This window comes from Leptosomus discolor, chromosome 20 (genome assembly GCF_034619465.1).
Source record: "Leptosomus discolor isolate bLepDis1 chromosome 20, bLepDis1.hap2, whole genome shotgun sequence".
Classification (NCBI taxonomy): Eukaryota; Metazoa; Chordata; class Aves; order Leptosomiformes; family Leptosomidae; genus Leptosomus; species Leptosomus discolor.
In genome coordinates this window covers 5,417,118-5,435,469 of record NC_141410.1, presented here as the reverse complement: position 1 = coordinate 5,435,469, position 18,352 = coordinate 5,417,118, and the positions used below count along the sequence as shown (strand labels likewise).

At 45.3% G+C, this 18,352-nt stretch overlaps 1 protein-coding gene across 1 annotated transcript; it reads left to right on the top strand.

Moving 5' to 3' along the window:
* Nucleotides 1-1,208: 1,208 nt before the first annotated feature.
* PLOD1 (procollagen-lysine,2-oxoglutarate 5-dioxygenase 1) lies at nucleotides 1,209-18,188 on the top strand. The gene is made up of 19 exons (XM_086475964.1): nucleotides 1,209-1,290; nucleotides 5,840-5,931; nucleotides 6,395-6,531; nucleotides 7,754-7,917; nucleotides 8,410-8,522; nucleotides 10,236-10,299; nucleotides 11,423-11,520; nucleotides 11,851-11,952; nucleotides 12,068-12,199; nucleotides 12,479-12,600; nucleotides 13,241-13,345; nucleotides 13,795-13,920; nucleotides 14,739-14,880; nucleotides 15,415-15,528; nucleotides 15,801-15,866; nucleotides 16,244-16,348; nucleotides 16,713-16,859; nucleotides 17,134-17,259; nucleotides 17,530-18,188. Exons 1-19 carry the CDS (start codon nucleotides 1,209-1,211, stop codon nucleotides 17,683-17,685), a joined length of 2,193 nt encoding a protein of 730 aa, XP_086332090.1. The 3' UTR covers nucleotides 17,686-18,188.
* Nucleotides 18,189-18,352: the final 164 nt, after the last annotated feature.

The following is an 18,352-nucleotide window of genomic DNA, read 5'->3' as shown; positions in this document are numbered from 1 at the left end:
CCTACTTAATGTCTTCCAGAGCAGTATGTAACGTTTGTACAGCCTCTGTCAGTCTGTGAGTTCTTTGCAGACAAGTAAAATCTATTGTTCGCACATTACAAGGGAGAAAATAAGTAATCTTTTAATGTTGCTGTCAGTAATGGAAGCAAAGTTGGGTTTAATTATACACAGTGCCTCAGTAAATGGCATTGTTGCTTCTAGGTGTTTGCTTCAGTAGAAATAATGTGTTTTGCTCAAGGCCTCACGCAAGGGATGTGTCAGTGGTAGCTCCTCATCTGGTGTCCTGCAGGCTCAAAAGGGTTTCTCTACATCTAAATCTTACATTCACTGCAGTATAAAAATGGCCATAAACCAATTTAAAAAAAAAAAAAAAAAGTGTAATTTTATAAGACAGGTTGATTTTGCCTGTTCTCATCAAAGTTAGGCGCAGATGCATGGATAAGTCATCAGGGCTACAGCAAGAAAACCCAGCACAACAACAAAGAGATAAATGTAAGACTTAAAGACATGTATATGGCCAGAGAAAAATAGCATAGAAAACAAGACCACAGCAGTTTTGTGTTCGCCAAGGAAACAGATGAAGTGAGACGACAAGTGGAAAGAAGGTATTGAATAAGGGCTTCCAGTTTCCAGAGCTGTGCATAATCCATTTCGGTTTTGCTGTTTTCACACTTCATGCCTGTGTCAACCAGATGCAGCCCAGCACTAACTGCGGCCGGAGAAAGGGAGCCCCCTCCTGCCGCACAGGCTCACGTTCGCTCCACGCACGTTTCTTCCCCCGCAGACCCCCTGCCCAGCGGCCCCCGGCGGTGGCGGTGGCGCCCCCGGCAGCAAGGCTCGCTGCACCCCGCGCCCCAGGTAAAGTTGCTGCAGCTCCGGGATCAACCCCCCCCCGCAGCTTCGCGTCCCTGCAGAAGGCAGAGGTTCCCCCGCTTTGCCCACCCCTCGGCCCCAGAGCTTCCTGCTCCCTCTCCCAGACCGGCCCCAGCTGCCTCCCCGCCTCTTGCGGGCGCCGGGGCGGCCCGGGAGGAGGAGCCGCCGCCTCCCCGCTTCCTCCGCTCGTCCCCGCCGGGCGGGTCTGGTGCGTGGCAGCGGCTCCGGCAGCCCCGGAGCGTTCTAGAGCCGCCGTCCACCGGGTCTGTCCTGCAGGCAGCGGCCCGGGTCGGTACCGGCTCCCGGACCGGGATCCAAGCGGGGAAGTCGCCTCCATGGTGGCTCCGGCGGTGCTGCTGCCCTGGGCGGTGCTGGCGCTGCTCGGGGCGGAGGGCGGTCGTGCCTCCGAGCAGGAAGGTAAGGGGTTCTGCTCCCGGGCAGGGTGGGGACTGGCAGCACAGGGAGCTGGTGGCCGGGCTGATGGACGGGGACGTCCGCTGTTGGTGCCACCGCTGTCCTTCGCGCCCCGCTCCAGCTCGGAGGCATCGCCCGACCCGAGAGTTGTGCCCGCGGCAGAGCCGGAGCCCCCGGGCGGCAGCTGGAGGCTGCTGCCGAGCTCCGAGCCTGTCCTCTGCACAGGCTGCTTGAGCACCTCGGTCACCAGACGGGCGCTCCCAGGTCTGAGTTGTGAGACCCGCCTCGGGCACCGTTTCATCCCAGTAGAGTACTCACAGCGCCTTGGTTTGCATCCCGCCTCGGTCAGTTCTTCCTGCTTTGGAATTTCCACAGTTTAAGGATTAGGTAACAGAGAGCATTGGATCCCAGGCTGGCCACACTGTGACCTGAGATCCGGGATGCTCCAAACGTCAGTCTGGCCCCACGTAAACAGTTGGTAGATGCTCTAAGAGTAGTTGGTAGAACAGCGGAGGATTAGGGCAGCTACAGAGTGTCAGCCAGGCTGACAAAGAGGTTCAGACACTGTCGCTCTGCCAAGAGGTTTGGATAATTATCTCTGTCTTCATTAGAGAACTGGCAATTACAAGGAAATTTCATCTTGTTACCTAGAGTATTTTCCTTCACAAGATGTGATTCTGGTGTAATTACCTTTACTATATATATTACTTAATAATAATGAAGTTAATGTGTATCCAAGGGAGTGTTTGGAGTTCTTTAGCTATAGTGGCATAACTAAAGCAAAATAATTTCAGCATTTAGGATAACTATTAGACAAATATAAGAAAGAAATTAATCTCTCTGTGCTGTCCTGCCTTCATTACACACCTAAAATCTTCCATGTTTTTAGTAAGATGTTAGAGCACACTAAAGATGTGAAATTGGGTGCTGGGAAAAGAAAATTAGGTGTGTTGGCTAGGAAGAGGGATTTGTGGTTAACTGCTTTCTGAACCAGTCACTTCTGGCATGGTTTGAAGAAAAAATGCCTTACCTTTTCTGTGCCTCAGCCTCCCTGGAGTAATATGAGAGTAATGATACCTATCTTCTCCTGTATGTTCTTTTAGATCTCTACAAAAGCTCTAAGCACGGTTATTTGTGGTTAATGGAATATTAAAAAAAAAAAACAACAACTTTTGTAAATGTAAATTTAATACAGAGATTATATTGTCCACTTTTAAATTGTGCACTGATTTTTTCTATTTGATCACTGTATTAATAGTGCTTTCTTGGACACCGTCTTAACAGGAAGTGGCACAGTAAGGATTCCCAAAGTACAGCCTAGGGATAAATTCATTCCTTGTCCTAAAATGCAGCTGCAGCTGTGCTTTCCCTGTAGAGTCAGGGCAGAAGTAAATAACTCTAAAATTTTTTGTTACTGAACTCATCTTGTCACTGATTTTTACTGTTTGAGAGAACTCAGTTGTTTTCACTGTGATGTTATCAGAGTCCCTGTTCCAGTGCTTTGTCCCTACAGCATCCTTTGCATCTATAGTGCTCAAAAACCCTCACAAAAGTGGTAAATCTCCTCTATTATCATTCTACAGAGGGACAGCAAGATTGGCTCCTTGTTGCACACAGAGGTAGCAGTACAGTCCAGCTCCCTCGTTCCTAGTCCAGTGCTTGCTTTGTTAACCACACCGTGTTCGTATTTTGCAGCCATACCGTTGTTAAGTGTATTTATATGATTTCTGATTGCCAGCATGGCCCAAGGAGTCTCTGGGCCCAGGAGGCCCAGCTTAAGAGAACAGGCTACCGTTTCTACATATGAAAAGTAACTGTGACAGGGAAAATAGGGAAGCATAAATCTGCTTTTGGAGGTTTTAAAGTGCCTGCATGTGATACTGGCATTAAAAGGGTTTACTGCTTCGTCTCTGGAAATACCTGTCAGCTGCATCAGTGTTCAGTGAAATCATTGAGGAAGAGAAAAAAGGGTTAAAGGAGAGGGAGTGGAGGCAGCGTAGCTCAGCATGAGCTTCTAGTACTGGAGTGAAGGAATGTCTCTTGGGATGGAAAGCTCTCGCTACTGCAGAGATTTCTCAGAACAGAAACTGAGTGTAATGTCTCTCAGAGTCCTGCCCCTGCAGACCCGTGATGAGAAGGGAATCTGTAACTTGGAATTCTGCTGGGGAGGATAATTGTCTCTGCGCTGGCTTTTCCGAGTTCACATGCTGCACGGTGAAACCTTTTCTGTCTTAGAAATAGGACACTGCTTCCTGTTGATCCCTGTGAGCCTTTAGCTCTCACATCTTGTCCAGCAAACTTCTGGTGCTCATATTATAAACTGTTTGTTGCTTTCTTGGGGTGGCAGCATGAAAATTAATTCGTGATTTACTTAATGTGAGATGCCTGAGAATTCAGGCTGAAATAATTGCGTAGTAGTCAGGCCTTCCCTTCCTTCCTCATTATCATATGCTTTCTCCTCTACTTTCAGGTTACTAGAATTTGATGTTTGTCTTTACATTCCTCTCTGGCAAACCCACATTTGCCGCTCTTCACCAGTATTCATGGCAGTATGATCTTTACCTTCTTGGAAACCATGAGCTCAGAGCTGTCTTAGCAAAGCTGCCATGGTTTTCTGCATGCCATTGTATGGCTAGAAACTTAAATGGCTTTAACATATTCCCCGAGGAGATAAATATTTTGCTCATTTGTTTGCACCCCCTGACTGGACAGGACACAAGGAACTGCAGTGTGCTGGAGGAGCTGGATTAGGAATGCACTTCATACATCTAAAAATCTGCCTTTAAAAACTGCACAAATGCAGGGTTCATATTCTTTTATTTATCCCTCCTTTTGTCTGTCTGTGTGAGTGTCTAACAAAATACAATTAGACTTGACCTTCTATTGGCTGTTCTCAGCCTCTCCTCTCTCTTATTCTGATGCAGGTAAAGATTTTAGGAGTTTCCTTGGGAACACCCTCTTTCTTCCTAACTTGGAGTCTTAGGCTTATTTTATACTTTTGCTGCCTTTCTTACGTCTATCTAGGACTCCAGCTCCTAGATCCTTCTTCTCTAAGATCAGACAGAATTATGAGTTTGGGTACATTAGGAAGATGTATCTGGTACATCCATTGAAAAAAATCATTGTTCCAAAAGAGGCCTCCTCAAGCCAAGAAAATGTGCTTTCAGTTTTTCCTGGTATTTTCTAATGTTAAAATCGGATGGCCAGGATTTGCATTTAAGCAGTGTTGCCAGAGCCTATACAGATTCCTACTTAAGCGGAAATGTTAAGATGAAGTGTAGCATTTAATCATGACACTGAAGAAATCAGGGCTTCCGCATATAAATCATATTCCAGTGGTACTATAGGAAAACTGAAAGAGAACTTCAGGATTTAGCTTTGCCATTTTTAAGGGACTGGGAATGAAAAGCAAGTTTGAGAGAAGAATGTAAATGAAAGTTACGGCAGAATTAAATTCATATTGTGTATGTATGAAAAAATCTGGAAAACACCTCAGGAATGCAGCAGAAAATTGGAGCAGCCATGAAGCAGGAATAATAACATTCAGCTTAATTTTGGTCTTCCCTACACCCAGTCAATGCTGAGTGACAAAGAAGCAACTCTGTGGGGAACAGGAAGCCAATTGCACTAAATGGACAACTTCCAAATGGGCATTTTGTATGAGTTCTATTTTTTATCTTCAAGTTTAATTTCCTTCATGCTCTATGTGAGAGAAGAGAATTGTAGCTTTCAATAGCAGGGCAAAAAACCACTTAATACGTTACATTTTCTTTTTCCTAACTCGTAACTCAGGCGATGAAATTGCATCTTTACATAATCTGTCATTTTATACCCAGGACCAAGTTCAAATCTCCGCTGCAGAGGAACAGTCTTGCTTCTGTTGCAGTTAGTTTTGGGTTTGTCAATCAAACACTGAAATTTGAGAGCACCTTTGCCATGTTCTGTCCCCTGTGATAGTTAGTTTCTCCAGTAAAACACTGGCTATGTCCACACTTTCTTTTTTTCCCTCCAGGAATCTTTGATGATTTGGTGCCAAGAAAACCCAGGTAGCAAATAAATAGGATTTGAAGCTGGTTTTCTTCCTGAGGCTGGAGCTTTGTGGCAGCAAGAACACCTATAGTGCTTAACATTATACAGTGTAGAGATAATTGGGTGAGGTGTAAGCAAGCTGTTTTCTTCTCAGCAGGTTATGGTAGCTCCACAGCTAGGCTACCTGCCTTGCCTGATTTAAAATGAACCTGAGCACCTGTCAGTGTCATATAGAACAGACTTAACCTGTGTCCATGAACAGCAGTGACGGCGCAGAACCTGAGACTCCTGGATTCTATTGCTGGATTCATGATCAGCTTAAATAATGTACTGGGAAAGTCACTTTGCTTCTCAATGGCTGGATTTTGACTTCTCTTTGTCAAATCTGTCAAGTACCTTTAAGACTATTGATCCCTACCTTGGCTCAGTATCTGATAGCAAAGCCTCTTCCTTAGGTTTGGAACATTTGGTTGTGAAAACAACGCAAGTTGAATGTGTCTCTTGTGCTTTCTCCTGTATGCAGAAAACCTGCTGGTTCTCACTGTTGCCACCAAGCAGACTGAGGGATTCCAGCGCTTTAGAAGATCAGCCCAATTCTTCAGCTACAAAGTCCAGGTGATGGCCAGCAGCCTTGGTGGTTGGTAAAAGGGAATATTTTGAAGCGTGGAATGGATAAGACTTTGCCACAAAGTGATTAAATAAAAACTCAAGAGAGGGGACACCTACTCAGCTAGCTGAAAAATACTGTGACTGGGGCATTTCTGCAGCAGTCGCTTATTCCATCCTTGAGATGAGATCCAGAACTCCTGCTCAAGGGAGCCCCAAGGCACTTTTCCATTGCAGTGCCAAAACACACAGTACAGAGTGCGCTCCTGTCCCTGACTGTCTGTCCCAGAGAATGGTTGAAAGGCATATATAGGTATATACCTAGTGCATCTGTCCTGATGTTGTTGGGGGTTTTGTTGTGGTTTGCACTGGGAGTTATCAGGACTAGTAAGGTTGTGGGTTCTGGTCCTTTCCTGTGAGTCTTGCTGGGAAAGTGACTTGTTCAGTAGACCCTGTGCCTGTCGTTCTTTAGGTGCTGGGGCTGGATGAGGAATGGCAGGGTGGAGATGACCAGAAGCCAGCAGGAGGTGGGCAGAAGGTCCGTCTCTTGAAATCAGCTTTGAAGCAGTATGCGGATAAGGAAGACTTGATCATCCTTTTCGTAGAAAGGTAATGGGTTGGAAAGTATTTGCCATGAACTGAATCATAAGGCTGTTTGGGCAGATTCTTATTAAAAAGAAATTAACTGTGCAGTAGATTGCTTTTGGAAGGTGTGTCCAGACGTCCTCTGGTTTTTTTACCCATGAACTCTCTGCAGTTGCCTGAGAGCTGCTCAGAGCTGCATCCGTTGCAGCTGGGAAGGTCTGATCAGAATAGGCCGATTCCAGCTCTTGCATAAAGTTGATAGTGTTATACCTGGTTCTGCCAGGGTGCAATTTGGCTGCCTCTAACTGCAGAGAATGAGCAGACAATTTCTGTGGATCTAGGCAGGCCTTTCTTACCAGAATTATTTGTTTTATAAGGTGAGGCAGGCTGCAACACAATCCTGAGAGCCAAGAATTAGTCTGCCAGAGAAATGTGAAGAGGGAAAAGGACGGTTTGGAGTCTCAGCACCTTTTCATACGCTCAGCAACAGGCAGGACTGGGATCCCTGTGTCTGTCTTTAGCTCCCATGGCAGGGTGGTTATCTTTGGCAGCTCTGAGTGTCTGTGTATGTTTAGGGAAGTTGGGAATGATTAATCTCTGGAATGAGCAACTTTTTCACTCACCAAAATGAGTTTGAAGTACATAGATCCCTTGCAGAAAATGCAAGTCTCGTTCTGGGAGTGTCGCCTGGGAATTAGTCACTTTACCCAGCACTGAAGATAGTGGCTGGAGTGCAGCATCCAGTGACTAGTGTCCAGCATAGGTTCCTCCTGAAGATTTGCAGGGAGCTCAGTGGAGAGTGGCAGGATGCCAAAAGATGTAAAAAACCATGACGGATGGGTTTGCTTAATCTGGAGAGGAATGGCAGAGTAATTCTTCCTCCACTTTATAAAAAGTTGTTAACAACAGTGAGGGTACCAGGGCTTCAGAGTTCCAAATGGGAAAAGCAAGAAGAGATCAGCATGTTTTGCAACTTGGAAGGTTTGGTTTTATCACCAGTGAAAACCTTGTGAAAATAAGAATGGGTGTAAGTTGCCCCAAGCTGGTGTGGAATCTTCTGCAGTGGAAAGTAACATCTTCCACTCTGTGAATAAGATTGCGCTTTGATTAGCTAAATGATGACAAAAAAAAAGTAGCGCTTTGAAGCAGAACTAAAAGAAAAGGATTCCTAAAGAATTAGCTGTTTCTAGAAACTTTTCACACTGACATGTTTTTCTGTCCCTTTCTTGTCCGTCTTTTACTCTAGCTATGATGTACTCTTTGCTTCGGGCCCCACAGAACTGCTGAAGAAGTTCAAACAAGCCAAGAGCAAGGTGGTCTTCTCGGCAGAGAACTACATCTATCCTGACAGAAAGTTGGAAGCCAAGTACCCTCAGGTGCGAGATGGAAAGCGCTTCCTGGGTTCTGGAGGTAAGACACAGAAGCTTCTTTCAGTGAGAACCTCTCGCTGCTTTTTCATCCTATTAGGCGGCCTTTGGGAGAAATAGCAAGGGACCAGGTGTGGAAAGCATCTGTATAGAAGATGGGGCAAACTGGAGCCCTGTGCATAACTGGCCATAATGGCAAGACTAACAATGCTTCTGTCTTTCACCTGCAGGAGGCTATGAATTGCCTGGAGAGGGTAGGAACCTGCTCCCTATCCCTTCTCCCTGTTCAGGGAGACTTGTCATTCAGGGTGTGCGTATCTGAGCTGTTCTAATGCTAAAGGTTACGGGTTTGGCCTGGTGTCATTCCGTGTTGGGAAGTGCAGTCTGTACGTGCCTTTGCTGAAAGCTGGTGTATCCGCAGCCACACAGCGTGGAGTGAGACTTTGTGTGAAAGAAGTGAGAGTACATGTATACAGGAGTACCTTCCTTTTTTGGTTGTCTGGGTTGAAACCCCTCTTCATACTTATTCCCACAGGCTTCATAGGTTATGCTCCAAACCTGAAGAAGCTTGTGGAGGACTGGAAAGGACAGGACGATGACAGTGACCAGCTCTTCTATACAAATATCTTCTTGGATCCAGAAAAAAGAGTAGGTGTAGTTAGATTTTGGGATTAGGGGGAGTTATTGGAGAAACATTGCTGTTAATCCTCTGTGCAGTATCCCTGTTGAGAGTAAAAGAAGTTAATCACATACATATTGACTCTTAATTACTGCTCTGGCATCCTTACATGGAAAAGGCCAGCAGTATGTCTAGTTACACATTTCCCTTCTGAAAATTTGCATTCTGACCACTACCCTCTTGTTCTGTTATTAGCAATTTTTGTCTTTAAACTTAAAAGTGTGAATGGGAGGATAGATGTCTTAAAACAAGTCTTACTGGAAACTCATACCAGTATCCATATGTGCTGATATTTAAAGCTACTGAGTATGGCAGAACTAAGCAGCCTCCTCCCAGGGGTTGTGAAACCCAGAGTTCAGGTGTCTGTCTTCCCTGCAGAGCTCAGTGCTGACTTCGAGATATCCAGCCTAGCGCTAAGGTACCTGTTAGGTGAAGGGGCAGATGAGGCCTGAGCAGATTTGAGGTGATGGAAGGGACTAAGGTTCACAGCCTTTTAGCCACTGTTCTGCCACGGGACAGGGACCATAGGCATCCCAGTAGGTAGCCCTGCTGGAACAAAGAGGCTGCCACTGCTGTCAGCAAACACCTCCAGGTCCTGGCTGGCGAGGTTTGTGTCAGCCTATGTAGGACGCCACAAAACATCAAACAGAAGGCCGGGATGGACCCTGGAAGCAGCATTGCCATTCCAGCACCATGTAGCGCACTGGCTGAATCATCCACCCACAGGGTGATTCTGCTTCTGTTGCCACTGCCCAGTTCTGCCTTAGGCCGTGCAGTCTGTCCCCGAGGGACACCACGAATGCACGGGAGCCAAGGAGTCAAACTGTAAAGTGAAGTCAAGAGGAAACGTTAGAAATAGGAAACTGCTTTCAGACTGTTTAGAGAAGGAGTTGTACTCTTTTGCCAGCAGGGCTGGTAAAAAATTCAGAACAGCTGCGCTTTTTTACTTCCCCAAATCTGAATATGGCCCATGATATTTTAACGTGAACAGTTCCTTTAATGTTCTCATCTGCAGTTCTGGCCCTGTGCCACACAAAGGCTGAGTAATTCCACTGACTTGGCATTCAGACAGCGGATGTTAGCACCCTGCTGTCCTTTCCAGTAATCAATCTTAACAGATGCCTGGAGGGACACTGAACTCAGTTAAATCAGAGCTAGATTTTAGTCTGACAAAAATCCAGTCAGAGTGTGACTTGCAGCAGGGAGTAAAAACAAAGATTGCACAAGCTGGCCTTGCACTCCTACTGTGTTCTGGTACCTGGGGCAACACTTGGGGTAACGCTTGCCCTGTGGATAAATGGCAAGAAACTGTCTTCACAGCAGGTGTTTTTGCTATCTTGGCATTCCTGCATATTATATGTGGGTTTTGTATGATTGTGCTGCAAGTGTACTTCATTAATATGCTGTGTATTATTATTGGCACAGCAGCTTTGAAATGTTTATTTGCATGGTTTTCCCTAATATAATATAACATGTTTAAATTGTTTTAGAAAATGGGGAATTGTCCCAAATTCGAGTGAAAATGAGGATTAGCTGGGAGTGGTTTAGGTTTCAAAGCTTGGGGAGGATGGAAATGATTATAGGAATGTGACATATCTTTGCTCAGCACAGGGTCTGTCATGTGTGAAGAATGGATGGCCACTTGTGTTCTAATTAAGGTTATCTATCTCATTCTTTTAAAGGAAAGTATCAACATCAGTCTAGACCAAAGAAGCCGGATCTTCCAAAACCTAAATGGAGCATTAGGTGAGATGGAAGAAGGAAGCTCATTTCTCCTTGGAATGCAACTGCATGTTGACACCAGAAACAAAGTTGTGGCTGAAAAGATTAAATTTCAGAAATTCCTGTCCCTGCAGAATAAGCTTCAGTAAAAAGCCTCTGCCAGAGTGCTGCAAAGTATTTGCAATTCCAGTGCGACTGACTAGCTTCTCATTGCAATTCCCTCTTCACTTGGGGGAATGCAGGTCAGGTTTTCCATCTTGCCCTTCCTTGCCACTTTGATCTCCAAGCACGTCGGATTGCATTAGCCTTGGGGATTGAAACCAGCAGGGACTTTCAGTGCAAGTAATAACAGAACCCTGCCTAGGGCTTGTCTGTCTTTCCGCTTCAGAACTGTGTCTGGAATGCCGTAGAAGGTGAGATGCAGCCAGATACTGCCTGTGAGCGCTCACTGACCATACCAGGCTTCTGACCTGACCTGCTGATTGATTGATTTTGCTAGTCCTGGCAAAAGCGATTCACTTACTCTCCTGACACCACTGCGTAATGTTGTCAGTTTGTAGTCTTGCACCACTCTGTCTTTATTCCAGTCAGGTAAAAAATGGTACTGGCAGTGTAGTTTTTGGCTCCTGTGCTCGTTACAACAATGATAGGCTGGAGATTGGATCTGTACTGGTCTGTTTCCCAAAGGGTTTTGTGTTGAGCAGACATCTTGGATGGTCTCTGCCAGGAGGGTGGCCTTTTGTCAGGGGTGAAAAAGAGACAGCAGGTGCATAGAATGTTTAGGTGAGAAGAGCCTGAGTCCTCCCTGGCTATCAGTAGCTGTTCCTCACTGCACAATTTGTCAATGCCAGTTCTGAAAGGCTGTTTCAGTGTGGCTTCTGCCAGCTCCCCATAGAAGGCATATTTGTCAGCTCAGCAAACTGCGTTCTTTGTCTAGCTTCCCAGCCATCCCTCTGTTACCCCACAGGATCATTCTGAACATTTTTTCTCCGTTCTGGATATGATCTGTAGCCCTTAAACTGCTTGTGCGTGGTTATCCACATCCATGCTTTCATCTTTCAGCAGTTGTTCAGCAGAAATGAGGCACTGTGCTGCTAATTATCAATAAAGCCTTCCTCTGATAACATGATGGCAATGTCATTTCCAGATGAGGTGGTTCTGAAGTTTGAAAACTCACGAGTGAGAGCAAGAAACTTGTTGTATGACACTCTACCTGTGGTGATTCATGGGAATGGACCCACCAAGGTAAGTGGGTGGCCTGAGAGAAAGATTTGGTATGTGTTTGTTGCAAAGTGACCCTTTAGGCTTGAGTGTATCAGGTTGCTGTCTTCCCATATATTGACTTTTCCTGTGTGCCTTTATAGTTGAGAAGCAGTAAATGGTCCAGGTCCATAGCAGCAAGGTGGGTCTGGTTCAAAGATCAGTGTGTAAGTGGACCCTCAGGCTGTCAGGCTTTTCAGATTCTTTAGTGCAAGAATAAGTGAAGTTCTGATGAAACGTGATCTTACACTGGGGGTGGATGCAAAGAAGCTCCCCTGCCCTGTAATGCGTAACGTGGCAAATTGCCTTTTGCAGCTGCAGCTGAACTACCTGGGAAACTATGTTCCTCAAATATGGACGTTTGAGACTGGCTGCACTGTGTGTGATGAAGGTCTGCGAAGCCTCACAGGGTTTAAGGTAAGGCTGGTGTCTATTCAAAGCTCTCAAGACAAATCTCAAAATTACAATGGGATCTTACGTGTCTGATGTGGCACATGAGCCACACCTTCTCTCCTCTTCTCACTGAACGTAGGATGAGGCATTGCCAATGATCCTGATCGGCATTTTCATCGAGCAGCCCACCCCATTCCTCTCCCAGTTTTTCTTGCGGCTTCGTAACCTTCATTACCCAAAGCAACGAATCCAGCTCTTCATTCACAACCATGTAAGTAGAGTGGGGCTGTGATGGTCTTAGCAAATGTGTGGAAAATGTATACCTCCTCCTGTACTCTAGGCACCGTTGAACCTTTGACTAGACTTCCAGACTCTGTAATCCCAGTACTTAACCTGCAATGGCACGTATAAGATATCTCCATCCAGCTGTAAAGATGTGGAAGTGGGAAGAGCTGTTGCTTGTCTGATTTGGCATTTTCAAGAACAGGAGGCTGGGCAGCCTGGGATGAGCCCATCTTATCTGTTTTCCCTTATTTTTCCCTTGGCATAGGAGCAACATCACTTGATGCAGGTGGACTCTTTTGTGAAAGAGCATGGCAAAGAATATCTCGCCATCAAAGTGATTGGACCAGATGATGAGGTGGAGAATGCTGAGGCGCGTAACTTGGGCATGTAAGTCAAGAGGCCATACATGATAGCCAGCAGAGTCAGCCTGTGTCCAAACTAAGGCAGTCTGTTTTTTCTGAGGATCATCACTGACAACTGGATGCTTCTCTTCTTCAGTCACTTTTTTCTTTCCTAGCATTAACTCCCCATGCCCATTATATATTTGGAAAAAAATCAGCTTCAATACCAGCTCCCTTTCTCCCAATTTCAGGAACTAAGTTCCCACTGGTCCTTTGCTCTGTCAGAAGGATAGCCCTGTACCTCCCACCCTCATCAAGCAGTCTATGTGCCCAGTCACAGAGCACAAACAATATGCACCTAGAGCATCTTCCTGTCTGTGATCAGGAGTTGTGAGTTTGAGCTCAGGTCTGGATTTGGGCCAATAAACAGGAACCTCTTCAGCTTGAGCTGAGGAAACAGTTTGCTAAAGGTGATTTTGGCTGTGTCTCAGTGTCTGCTGTTTGATACTGAATCTGATGTGCTTGTAGTATGCTAGTGCTCTGGGTTGTTACGTTAAACTGAACTTTTCTGACCACCCAAAGAAGACCTTTAGATCACAAGGTGAAGGAATTCCTGGTGTCCTGTCTCTTGTCTTGCTTTGTTCTAGGAGGATTTTGGTGTGACTTTTCTTGTTCTCTGGCTATAGGGATTTGTGCAGAAAGGATCCTGACTGTGACTATTACTTTAGCCTGGATGCTGAGATAGTTCTGAAGAATACAGAGACTCTAAGGATCCTGATCGAGCAGAACAAGTGAGTGCTTTGGTCTGAGCAGTCCTTACTGGTCACCTTTCACATGAGGAATACAGTGAGCTCTTTTATCACTGAGATGTGTAAGGCACTAGGAGAACTACATCAGAGATGGAATGTTAGACAAACGCTTTTTAGTTGGTCTTTTTTTTTTTTTCTGTAGTTGTAATCCCTGGGTTCTAGGCAGTGGATGTACACCATCCCTAGTTTTGTCTTTATACAGTCACTAGAACAAATGGAATTCTGAGGCCTGCTGCAGGGTGCAGTTAGGAGATGGTGACTGTATTTACTGTTTCTTATGTGGAATTTTATTCCAACAGAGTTAACAGAAGCAGCAACTCTGTAAATGAGGGAGAATCTTAACTCTTACGGTCCTGTGGTTTGTAAATCTTTTCCTTTTCTTCCTGTGGTAACATCCTGTCCTGCAATTCTTTTTTCTTTTGTGCTCATAGGCTGGTGATTGCCCCACTAGTAAGCCGTCATGAGAAGTTGTGGTCAAATTTCTGGGGAGCGCTGAGCCCTGATGGATACTATGCCCGCTCAGAAGATTATGTGGATATTGTTCAAAGGCGGAGGGTGTGAGTATGCAAAGAGAGCTTCTTACTGATATAAGCCCTCAAATGTAAAGCTTGCTGCAGCACATTATCATCAAACTAGCTTATGTCAAAGAACCAGAGAGCACAACTGTCTTTGTGTATAGAAAAGGAAAAGAACTGTGTACTCTTGTTTGGAAACTGCTCTGTGTTCTCCCCTGAGCAGAGATGATAACATACTTTGGGCAGCTTTTCTGATGATCAGAGTAAGGGTGTGAGAGTCCTGACTCTGCTGAAATCACTTCATCTTACTCGTGTCAGGTTTTCCCACCTGTGGATTATAGTTATTGTGATCCTTAAAATCCCATGAAGTGCTGTTTAATCTTTACCAGATAGTCTTCTACCAGGTGATCCTTGAATGGAAGATTCACAAAATACAGTTGTTGGTTCATTCTTATTCTTGAGGGGCCCTGTTTTGTTTAGGCCATTATATGTGTGATAAATGCTGGAAATCAGCTTATGTACTTTTGGCTGGTTCAGTTTTTTTAAATCACTGGAAAAAAAAAACGTTGATCTCTCTGGGAAGAGATTCAAGCCATTAATTATGTCTCTAGCGAAAACACACAGTAGCAATTAATTGCTTTCACAGTGGACTAGCATTTGTGCAGCTTAAAAGGTCTGGGCAATGTAAGTGATTTTTCCTGGAATAGCAATCCCTGTTGGTATAGTTTCTCCCTACTGTTCTGAGTTGGCTCATTTAGGCAAGCCTGGCTGATACTATAGTGCTGCCTGCCATCCTGTCAAGTCCAGCAGTTTCTGTCTTAGTGGTATTTCAATCTTACTCTCCTACTCCTGTGTTTCAGCGGGCTTTGGAACGTTCCCTACATCAGCAGCGTTTACATGGTTAAAGCTAAGGCTCTGCGATCAGAGCTTGACCAGGGAGATCTCTTCCACAGTGGCAAGCTGGACGCTGACATGGCTTTCTGCCACAATGTTCGGAATCAGGTCAGTTGAGGAGAGAGCCTGGCAGGGGAGAACTGCGTGCCAGGGTGGAGGTGACAAAATTCAGTAGTTTCAAGGCATTCAGCTCCCCCGGGGCATGGGACAGGATGGACTGGCATTATTCAGTACTGTGCAGGCTTAGAACAGTGCGGGATTTCTGTCTTGCTGTGAAACCACACAGAGCCAGAGACCACTAAATGGGGAGAACATTTTTGTTCTTGGGCCTATTCAGGGCTGGTCTAATGGGATTGACAGGGTAAGGCTGAAGAACCTAATATCACAGCAGCTGCTCTGCTCTGCTTCCAGCTCTGACTGACAGGAGGCACAGAATTGCTGGCTCTGTATGTAACCTTTCAGAGTTCCTCATATCCAGGTGGAAATTAAACTGAAGGCCCACAGGAGAAAGAATGAGTAATGAATGAACAGCTTGGGCAGAGCCATCATCACTGGGGAGCCGTCCAGTGCTTATATTTCATAGTGGCTCACAGAAATGTGAGGCCCAGAAACAAAGCTTGATTGTTTCCCTCTGTCCTGCAGGGAGTCTTTATGTACCTGACAAATCGGCATCAGTTTGGACACATACTGTCCCTGGAGAATTATCAGACAACTCACCTCCACAATGACCTCTGGCAAATATTCAGCAATCCTGAGGTGAGATAACCGGCATGCTCAGCAGGCTTAGCAGTGTGGCGTATGAAGATTTCGTGACTAACTTCCCCAATAAGGAGGGTCCAGGCTTTGTGACAACGATGTCTCTCAGGTGGGATGAGGAGTGTAGACACAGAATTTAAAGAGAGGGTGTTCATGTGGTTCATCTGGATCTTCAAAGCCTGTGAAATACTGCTGCACGAGTGCCTGGCCTTTCATTGCCTCGTTAGCCAGGCCCCACAGAAATGACTGGTTTGCTTATCTTTTAACTGCAGGACTGGAGAGAAAAGTACATCCATGAAAACTACACAGCAGCTCTGAAAGGGAAATTGGTAGAAACGGTAAGAAAACATCGCTCTTATCCATCAGAATGGGAGATTAGCATCAGGACAGTGCTTGTGTCATCACTATTGTCATTCTCAGGAGTAAGCAGTTCAGCATGGCCTCGTAGTCTTTCAAATCTAGAGGAAACATGACCTTGAAAGTATTTTTAGAGCCAAATCATTCTTCTAGAAGTACATCTCCAGCTCTCTTAAGTGGAAGTGGGGCACATAAATCAGAAGACAATTTTCTATCCTCAGTATTTTAGTTACTTTCCTCTTAAAACTGACTCAATCTACAGTCAGTTTAGTCTTACTCCTTTTGCCTCAAGGACCTTTGTTTCTGCTGTTCTCACCTGTCCTTGTTTCTGCTGTTCTCACCTGCCTACTTTCTGCAGCCCTGCCCAGATGTTTACTGGTTCCCCATATTCACTGACACTGCCTGTGATGAACTGGTGGAAGAAATGGAACATTATGGCCAGTGGTCCACAGGCGACAACACGGTAAGATAAAGCAGGAGCTTTTTGATTTCTGGGTCACATCATTATCCTGTAGGAAGGCATTAGATCCCACAGTTAAACCAGGAAACTGGAGGCCATACTCTTTAACTGTGATTTTTCCCGTGTTCCTAAAAGTGAATTAGTTTTTCTGAGTCTTCTTTAGTGTCCTCTGAAGCTACAGTGTTCAGCCATTCTGATGGTAATACTGTTTACCTTGGGTTTTAAGTATTGTTTGAAATGAGGTTTCCAACATGGAAATTCTGATAAAGAAACATCATGTTTATTTGTAGTTACCAGAAACAAGTGCTTTTCATTCCTGAAGTCCAAGGTTCCCATCCTTATGGGTATTTCCATGACTCTATTTCAGGACAGCAGAATACAAGGAGGATATGAGAACGTCCCAACTATTGACATACACATGAACCAAATTGGCTTTGAAAGAGAATGGTATAAGTTTCTTCTGGACTATATTGCACCCATCACAGAGAAACTGTACCCAGGATACTATACCAAGGTATGTGTACCTGAGCATCAAAACTCACGGTCAGCTCAGCACCTCCTCCAGTTGCAACTTTTGAAGACTGCTAGGATCCTCTAGCATACTATGGAGTAAGACATAAATGTGTGCATCAGGAAATACGGAGTCCCAATGACGTTCTCCTGCCTTATTGTTGCCTTTCTCTCAGCGGTGGGATGCAATTTAAATATGACACCCTGCTCTGCAGCTCAGTAGCCACGGACTATTCTAGCCCTGTAAAAGATGTGCACTTTGTTCTTCTCTCCTGCAGACTCAGTTTGAGCTAGCCTTTGTAGTTCGCTACAAACCTGACGAGCAGCCCTCTTTAATGCCTCATCACGACGCTTCAACCTTTACCATCAACATTGCTTTGAACCGAGTCGGGATAGACTATGAGGTGAGTGTTTGCCAGCGTGCCAAGAACGCAGTACAGCCTCTCAGCAGTCCAGGCAGCTGGACTTCCCTTGTCTGTATCTGGCTTCTGCACACTAAGGATTGCAACTAATGACTGGGCTAGGGTAGAAAGCAGATTTTTGAATGCGTGAGAACACAGGGGATGCCCCAAGCACCTTCTCACGTTTTCAGAAGGGCTCCCAGGAGAAGGCAGAGACCCTCTCCCCGAGGTGCTCTTGCCAAGCTGATGTGTCTCCTGTTTTGTTTCCATCAGGGAGGAGGCTGCCGGTTCCTGCGCTACAATTGCTCCATTCGAGCTCCACGGAAAGGGTGGACCCTTATGCATCCAGGACGCCTGACCCACTATCATGAAGGCCTTCCAACCACCAAAGGAACCCGTTATATCGCAGTGTCCTTTCTTGACCCCTAGAGCCATGCTTCACAGGAAGGACCTTTCCCTGGCCCTGCTCACTGCTGACTTTGAGTGGAAACAGGGAATGCTGCTGAGAGTTTCTAAGGCATTGATCAAAGCTATTTGGCTATTGATTTTTAACAATATTTTAAGACTCCACTACTGGAAGATCTCCTTCTCTGATGCTGCAGATAATATCTAGGAATATTGCTGTAGAATTTGGAAGGAGATTTTGTGCCTTCATTTTTGATTCTGCTCCTCATCTGCTGTTTCTTGGAAATGCGATTTACTTGAACCTTCACTGATTGGTTGGCTTTACAAAAATGCTTTCTTGGACTGGAAATCCAGCTTTTTGGAGGCAAATCACGAGTCTTTCTCCAAGTAGCTGGAAGCCCATTTTCATCCACAGCATATATGGGACTGGACAACAATTCCTGGCTACTATTCCAAATATAAACCAATCAGGGAGCTGACTCCAGGAGTCATAGCAGTTAAATGTCATACCAGATGAAACTCGGTAATGAGAGCCTGAAGATCATCTGATTCCTTACCTCTTTGCAGTCCTTGGAAGCATATCACAAAGTTCAGAGCAGCAGCAGAGGCAATATAGTTAGCTAAAGGAAGGTCTGCTAATGATACTTTACCTCTGGGATTAGACTGAGGAGATAAAAGATGGCCTCCCTGT

Coding starts and splice junctions, on each gene's coding strand:
- PLOD1 (XM_086475964.1), top strand. CDS start 1,209: ATGGTGGCTCCGGCGGTGCTGCTGCCCTGGGCGGTGCTGGCGCTGCTC. Junction 12,601..13,240: donor GAGGCGCGTAACTTGGGCAT/GTAAGTCAAGAG, acceptor CTCTGGCTATAG/GGATTTGTGCAGAAAGGATC. Junction 15,867..16,243: donor AAGGGAAATTGGTAGAAACG/GTAAGAAAACAT, acceptor TACTTTCTGCAG/CCCTGCCCAGATGTTTACTG.